General features: G+C 56.3%; 1 protein-coding gene across 3 annotated transcripts in view; it reads left to right on the forward strand.

Moving 5' to 3' along the window:
• The window catches only part of SYT12 (synaptotagmin 12), a 44,326-nt gene extending 40,543 nt beyond the window's left edge, over positions 1 to 3,783 (forward strand). For all 3 annotated transcript variants that reach the window (XM_055354592.2, XM_063693264.1, XM_055354594.2), the window contains one exon: positions 1,493 to 3,783. In XM_055354592.2, the coding sequence (XP_055210567.1) occupies positions 1,493 to 1,666 (174 nt within the window). In that variant the 3' untranslated portion in view covers positions 1,667 to 3,783. The remainder of the gene's footprint in view (positions 1 to 1,492) is intronic.
• Positions 3,784 to 8,191: the final 4,408 nt, after the last annotated feature.

Genomic DNA, 8,191 nt, shown 5'->3' on the forward strand with positions numbered 1-8,191 from the left:
ATCGGGCTGGGTTTGAGTTTCAGCTCCCGCTCTCATCTCAAGCAGTTTCTCCCGTCCTCGGTTGTGAGTGCAATGTGGTGATATTAGTAACAGCAACGCAACCTCTAGCATGTTCTGACTGTGCGCAGGTGCCGTTCTACACAGTTCACTCTTTTTGTTCCTGAAACAGCCCTATGAGATAGAAACCAATTTTTTTTTTTTGAGACAGAGTCTCACTCTGTTGCCCAAGCTGGAGTGCAATGGTGTGAACTCAGCTCACTGCAACCTCCGCCTCCTGGGTTCAAGTGATTCTTCTGCCTCAGCTTCCTGAGTACCTGGGATTACAGGCACCTGCCACCACACCTGGCTAATTTTTGTATTTTTAGTAGAGATGGGGTTTCACCACGCTGGCCAGGCTGGTCTTAAACTCCCAACCTTAGGGGATCCGCCCACTTCGGCCTTCCAAAGTGCTGGGATTACAGGTGTGAGCCACTGTGCCCGCCCCCAATTTTTTTTTTTTTTTTTTTTTTTTTTTTTTTTTTGAGACAGAGTCTTGCTCTGTCAACCAGGCTGGAGTGCAGTGGAGTGATCTTGGCTCACTGCAACCTCCACTTCCCAGGTTCAAGTGATTCTCCTGCCTCAGCCTCCCGAGTAGCTGGGATTACAGGCAAGCACCATCATGCCTGGCTAAGTTTTGTATTTTTGGTAGAGACAGGGTTTCACCATGTTGGCCAGGCTGGTCTCGAACTCCTGACTTCAGGTGATCTGCCTGCCTCGGCCTCCCAAAGTGCTAGGATTACAGATGTGAGCCACCATGCCCAGCCAGAACAAATATTATCATCACCGTTTCACAGATGGAGAAGCTGAGGTAGCAAGAGCCCAAGTCACTGCCCAAGGTCACACAGCAAGGAAGTGGAGGCCAGGCGCGGTGGCTCATGCCTGTAATCCCAGCACTTTGGGAGGCTGAGGTGGGAGGATCACCTGAGGTCAGGAGTTCAAGACCAGCCTGGCCAACATGATGAAAGCCCCATCTCTACTAAAAATACAAAAATTAGCCGGGCATGGTGGCAGGCGCCTGTAATCCCAGCTACTTGGGAGGCTGAAGCAGGAGAATTGCTTGAACCTGGGAGGCGGAGGTTGCAGTGAGCTGAGATCATGCCCCTGTACTCCAGCCTGGGTGACAGAGTGAGACTGTCTCAAAAAAAAAAAAAAAAAGGATCAGGGGGAATTGGGGAGGCCAGCATTTGAAACCTGGCAGGCAGGTGCTGCCACTGTGGAGGGAGGCAGCAAGAGAAACCTGAGGGCCTAGGCAGGCCTAGTTCAAACTCTTGCCTGCCATTTATTTGCTGAGTGACCTGGGGCAAGTCTCCTCACCTCTTAGATCAGAGGTGAGGATTCAGGGAGCTGTGCCTGGCACCGCACTGGGGCCTGACATTTGTAACCTTGAACCCAGAGGCCAAGAAGTACCTCTGACTGCTCCTGGTCCTCAACACCCATGTTGCCTCTTCCTCAGGACCTGTCTCTCCGCGTGACGGTGGCTGAGAGCAGCAGCGACGGCCGTGGGGACAACGTGGGCCATGTCATCATTGGGCCGTCAGCCAGTGGCATGGGAACCACACATTGGAACCAGATGTTGGCCACGCTGCGCAGGCCCGTGTCCATGTGGCACGCTGTCCGGCGAAACTAGCAACCAGGGCGGGCCAGGTGGGCAATGGAGCTGCTGGAGCCCGGTACCCACTCAGCTCTGTCTGATGCCCTCTCCATAGCCCAGCTGGGAGCCGTGAACACTGGGGTCCCCTGGCAGAGTCCTCATGACCCATCCTGGTCTCTCTGTCCAGATTGCAGCAGAGGAGTGGGCGTGGCTCTGTGTCCAGGGCCCCAGGGTCTGCTCCTGCTGTGGCTGGGCCAGGACAGAGGGAGGGTGCTGGGCACTGGATGGCTGTGCTCCAACTCAAGCTCACTCAACCCTGCTCCTCCTGGGAGGCCAGCTGCCGAGCCGGGCTATGTTCTGGAACCCAGTGAATCTTGGGGGCCAGGCACTGTGCTAGGCACCAGCAGGGGTAACCCGAAGAAGACCCGGCCCTTAGGACATCAGGAAGACTAGCTCCCCTGCCCCGGAGGATCTGCTCAGTGCTGATGGCAGCCCAGCTGTGTGGACTCAGGGGGCTCTGAGGGCTAGGGAAACAGGAAGGGTCTCTTTGACAAGGTAGGAGCTGTGCTTGGAGGGGCAGGAAAAGAACTGAGCATGTCGCAGGCAGCGGGCCCAGCCTGAGCAATGGCAGGATGTGAACTTCCCCATCGCAAATGCAGTCCTCAGCCCACTGCAGTGGATACAAGGAAGGGCCTTTCTCGGGGCCGGAGAAGAGACCAAGAGACCAGGTCTGGGCAGCAGCCTACCGGCCACGTGGAACACTGGCTCCGGAGTTATTCTCTGTCAAATCTACTCCCCGGACCTCAACCATGGCAAGAACCAGAGATCCAAAGAGGCCCAGACCCAGGTCCTTGTGCTCAGTCCTGTGCAAACCAGGCCCGGACCCTGCAAGCATTTGTTGATGCCCTTGCAGGCCCACTGGGAGAAAGATGCCTCAGGCAGGTCTCAGCCTGGGGGTGGCAGGGGTGGGGCAGAGAGAATACCGACAGCAGAGGTCTTGGTGGGCTGCACGTGCCTGCGAAGATGTGGTGGACAAGGAGGCTCTCGGGCTGGGCCTTGGAGGGGTCGCAGCGGAAGGACAGCCCAGGTGGCTGAGGCCTGATGGGAAGCCGGGGAAGGCCAGGGTGGAGGGGCGGCTTGAGGGACGCCAGAAGACTGAATGCCAGGCTAGGAAGGAGGCGGCTCTCGATCACGGGGGGGTGCCCCCGACACCGGGTCTCCTAGCTTGAGTTCCCTAGAAGCGAAATCTGAGAGGGGGATTCTTGGGCAAGTAGCTTCTTGCGGGTGAGTGTTCTCAGAGAAACTTACCAGATCAAGAAAGGGAGCTCAGGCTGGATGGAGGAAGCCACGCAAGTGTGGCTTCAAGATCCATCACTTTGGCCTGATCGCTGTGGGGGCAGGGGCCTGGAGTGCGAGGGGCACCCTGGGGGCTCCCACCCAGAAGCAGAGGGGCTGGGCTGTTGCACCTCTACTGGCATCAGTCTTTGGTTACCCCCCCAGCCCCAGTAGGAGGAGAGCAGGCAGAGCTTGTCATCCCCAGCCTGGTGTCCCACAGTCCCAGGAAGCCGCTTCTTGCCTTCATGGCTGAGTGCTGGGAAGGGCTGAGCTCACCCAGGCCAGCAGGTGGGGTATCATCTGCTCGGTGGGGCCACCCACAGGTGACAGCATGGACCCTCAGGCCGGCTGCCCCTGTTCCTTGGTCCATAACTGGTGAGCTATGGAGACCCAGGCCAACAAATTATCCCCAGTGATATGGGGGGAGGAGGGGCTAGAACAAGGGCCCAGGGGACTGGAGGCAGGATGGTGGCTTTCCCCACCTGACACAGCCATGGCCCAGCCCCAAGGCCAGGCTGTCTACCCTGTGGCCACAGCAGGAGGTCAGCCCAGGGCCAGGAGACACATGGCTGGACAAGGCTTTGCAGCCTGGGAGACCCCGACTTTCTCTAACCCAGTGGCTGTGCGGTGCAGGCCACTGACTCCCCCCCTGCCCTCTCCCCTCTCTCCCTCCCCCAACTGCATGACATGTTAACTGTGTGCCCAGGACAGCCATGGCGGGGACCGGGTATGCCAACTGGAATGATTCTAGAACCAAAATAAAGCTGGGGCAGGAAGAGGGGGCTTCCAGGGAGCCCTGCTCGGCCCTGAATCACCTTCATCTCTTCTCTAGGAATCAGGGACTCAGGCCTCCTATGTGTTACTGTGCACCCTCCTTCCTGCTACCGGGTGCCCAGAGGGGAGTGAGGCCTCTCTCTGCTGGGGAGACCATCACAGGGACCAATGCATGCTGGGCATGGTGGCTCACACCTGTAATTTAAGCACTTTAGGAGGCTAAGGTGGGCAGATCACTTGAGGTCAGGAGTTCAAGACCAGCCTGGCCAACACGGCGAAACTGCATCTCTACTAAAAATACAAAAATTAGCCAGGTGTGGTGGCATGTGCCTGTAATCTCAGCTACTCGGGAGGCTGAGGCAGGAGAATCGCTTGAACCTGGGAGGCAGGGGCTCCAGTGAGCTGAAATCGCACCACTGCACTCAAGTCTGGGCGACAGAGCAAGACTCAAAAAAAGGTCTCAAAAAAAAAGGAAGGACCAATGCATCAGACTCCTTGGGAAGCTCAGAGGAGGGGCCACTGAGCCAGCTCTGGCAGGAGAGAGTAGGATGATGGGGAGTATCAAGGAAGGCTTCCTGGCGGTGACACCCAGCTGAGGCTTCAGGGCCAGAAGGAGGAGATCAAGTAGACACGGCAGGAGAAGCATTCCTAGCAGGGAACCCCATGTACAAAAGGGCACAAGGGGGCGAAAACTTGGCCAGTGTATCCATTTGGCCAGAATAAAGTGGGGGATGGTGGAGGGAGTGAGCGGGGTGGGAAGAAGGGAGCCAAGGGGGAGTTCTGAAGGGTAGAAGGGCCTTCCATATTCAGCGAGTGCTGGTGTTCAGTCTGCAACACTTCAAAGTAAGTGCTGCTGCCATCCCCTTTTTGCAGATGTGGAAAAGAGCTCAGAGAGGTTAGGTAACTAGCCCAAGGCCACACAGCCAGAAAGTCACAGAGCTGGGACTCAAGCTCAGCCTGTCTTTGCTGAGCCAGTGCCAGTGCTCTGGATCACTCAGCAACAATGCCCCCTTCCCCAGCTCCTCGAATGTAGGGCTGAGGGCATAAGAGAAACCCCCCCTGGGTCCCAGGCTGCTGCCTTCCCGTCCCCACCCCTGGAAGATCACAAGCGTGGGACATCCAGCATGGATAAGGATGAGCTGATGGAGAATTCCCAGCAGCTCCTGGGAGGCCTGTCCACCACAGAGACTGACTCCGAAGAGCTTCTGAGGCAACCAATGAGATGAGCTGTGGCAGGAACCCGTAAGAGGGGCAGAGACCAGGGAGGGCTTCCTGGAGGAGGTAGAAGCATGAGAGCTGGTTTTGCAGCAGGGGGACTGTACACGTGGAGGAGGGAGAGGGGTCTCAAACTGCCTGAGCAAAGGTGTCACAGTGTCTGGGGAGACACAGCTGGGCTGAGGCTTGAGAGGCCAGGTGGGGTTGGGCTGTGGAGGCTGTGTGTCCAAGCTCAGGGAGAAGCTCCTTGTCCTGCTGGCAGTGGGGAGCCATGGTGGGGTCTTGAGTGGGAGCACGTCCAAGGGAGGGAGGGGTCACTCTAAGAAGCTTTGGAGGTGACACAGAGGGACATCAGTGAATGTTACCCTTGCCAGTTAGTGGCAGGAGGGGCAGGCAGGAGGCCTCTGAGCTGCCTTTAGCTTTGGGTTCATTCAGCAGGACTCAAACTGAGGTGCCTTCCTGGAGAGAAGCTGGGACAACCCAGGCTCTGAGAAGCTGTCTTGCCTCCTTCTTCTCTCTTGTAATCTTCCCAACCTATTTCCCTCCTTTCTCAGGCCACCCCACATCCAGGGTCCCATCCCTCCCCACCCCTTCATCTCCCCTCCTCCAGCCCTGGGCCCAAGGACACGCCTCCAGGGTCCCAGGCCCCCTCTGTCTGGGAGCCCCACCGAAGAGGACAGGTGTGGAGGTCTCTGACCAGCCCAGCAGCATTGCCTGGGCTAAGCCTGCATGTGGGAGAAGCGGAACAAGCCACTGCATCACGGTCGGCAACAGCTCTAAGCTCCAAACTTCCCTTCCTCTCTCCTATCTGTCTGTGCCTGCAGACCCCCAAAAGGGACAAATCAAAAGGCTTAATAAGCACCAGGATGGGGCCACCAGACTTCCTCTCTCTGCACCCCTCCCACCCTATTATCAGCCCTTCCGTCCCAACCTGAAAGATCAATAATGGTTTGGCAGGGAGAGGAGGCCAGGGCAGGAGGGCACGTCCCCGTGGCCTGGGGCTCCAGTTAGATGGCAGCCAGGCTGGAGCTGTCTGGGCAGGCTAGACAAAAAGAAACTTGGGAGCAGAGGCCCTCTGGTTTCCACCTGGCGTAGAGCTGAGTCTGCTGCTCACTTGCTGTGTAAGTTCCTTCCCTTCTCAGGCCTCAGTTTCCCCATCTGAAGAATGGGGGTGTTGGATAAGACGGCCTCTAAAGAGCCCTGTACCTCTGACTTTTGGAGATTCTGTGTGTATGGACTCCGGAGCCCAAGGGCCTGGGTCCAAATCCCAGCTTCTCTGCTTACTAGCTGCGGGACCTTGGGCAAATTATCCAACCTCTTTGGGCCTCAGTTTCCTCACTTGTCAAAGGAGGATAAGAATTGAACATACTTCATAGGATGGCATGAAATGACATGTGCCAAGTGTCCGGCACAGGTAGGTGCTCAGTAAATGTGAGGTCAAGGCTTTGGGTGGAGGAGTTCAGGCAGAGGGCAAAGGCTCTTAGGATCCGGTATTTCAGATGAAAGTGGGCCAGGGCCAGGCGCAGTGGTTCACGCCTATAATCCCAGCACTGTGGGAGGCCGAGGCGGGTGGATCACCTGAGGTCAGGAGCTTGAGACTAGCCTGGCCAACATGGTGAAACCCCGTCTCTACTAAAAATACAAAAATTAGCTGGGCGTGGTGGCAGGTGCCTCTAATCCCAGCTACTCAGGAGGCTAAGACAGGAGAATCGCCTGAACCCGGAAGGCGGAGGTTGCAGTGAGCCAAAATCACATCACTGCCCTCCATCCTGGGCAAAACTCCCCATGGGGAAAAAAAAAGAGAGAGAGAGAGCAGAGGACAGCGGATGCACGTGGAACCAAGAGCTTCGGGAGCTACACACCAGGGCCCGTGCACCCTGCCAAGCCACTCCAAGGGGAAAGACTGTATCTCTCCCCTTCATTCAGCCATCCACAAACACCCCACACCCCCAAGCCAGGAACCCCAAGCAGGGAGGCAGCCCCAGTTGATGACTGTGCAGGGAGCTGAGCGACCACATGAGGGCAGTGGAGACTCAATCAGGACCGCATAGGATTTGGCCTTAGGATGGGGGTGGGATGTGAGAAAATGGGGAGAGGGGTGAGGCCAGGGGGCCTTGGAGTAGGCGGAGGCTGGAGAGTGGTTGCCTGTCCACAGACTCCCCATTCATGTCACATGTGGTATTCGTCATCCATGCAAGCATTTGTTCCTTTATTCATTTCTTCAGTTTGTTTATTCTTGTAAGCCAGCCCCTCTTCCGTCCATCCTTCCTTCTTTCCTTCCTCTCTTTCTCACTCTGTTTTTTTCTTTCTTGCCCCTTTGGTTTGTCTGGCCAGGAGATCAACTGGACATACCGTCCTGAGCCACAGCTGGGTGCCAGCCTGAGAGAGGCACTCCTCTAGGGGATACAGTGAGCCTTGGCCCCTGCCCTTGAAGGGTTCAGGGCAGTAGGCCATGGTGCTGGGCTCCCCACAGATCTGGGTCTGGGGTTGGTGGGGCCTCAAGGGGCCTAAGTCTCCCACAGGCTGCAAGTCCTGAGAAGCCTCAGTAAACACTAAAACAGTAAACAGTACCCTGGCCAGGCAGACTGTGTGACCTGGGCCACCACTCTAAAAATAAATTCCAGGAAAACAGTATGGTCCCAGGTCCAGCAATGTCTGAGATTCAGGGACATTTCCTGCCAACCAGAGCCGATTTCTGTAGCCTGGTGACTAAGCTCCCTCTCGCAGGAGCGTAAGCATGGTCGGGGAGTGGAGGCTGGGCTTGACGTCAGGAGATTGAATCCTTGCTGTGTCCTGCTGGTCTAAGACACCCCTCTGCCTCTCTCTCAGGCTCAGTTCCCAAATCTGTAAAATGGGAGGAAGCAGGTCATCTGCTTGGTCTACCTCGTGGTCTGAGAGCTAAATGAAATTGCAATTGTGCAGATGAGGCATGATGGAGGGAGACCACCTGGCTTTGGGGTCACGCCTGGATTCAAATTCTAGTTCAGCCTCTTACTAGCTGTGGATGTTAGTCAACAACTTAGCCTCTCTGGGCCTCAGGCTCCTCATCTGTGAAATGGAGCTAAGAGTCCCTACCTCCTAGAGAACAGTGCCTACACGTGGCTTGCAATCCATTAATGGGTGTTGTTATTATTAGGAAATGTTCAGTGAAACTGTATAGCATGACAAACATCAAGTGTGTCATTACAGAGATTATCCCTATAGCAACCAAGGCCAAACGCCTCTGCCTGACTCTCG

The sequence above is a fragment of the Gorilla gorilla genome, chromosome 9 (assembly GCF_029281585.2).
Source record: "Gorilla gorilla gorilla isolate KB3781 chromosome 9, NHGRI_mGorGor1-v2.1_pri, whole genome shotgun sequence".
Taxonomy (NCBI): domain Eukaryota; kingdom Metazoa; phylum Chordata; class Mammalia; order Primates; family Hominidae; genus Gorilla; species Gorilla gorilla.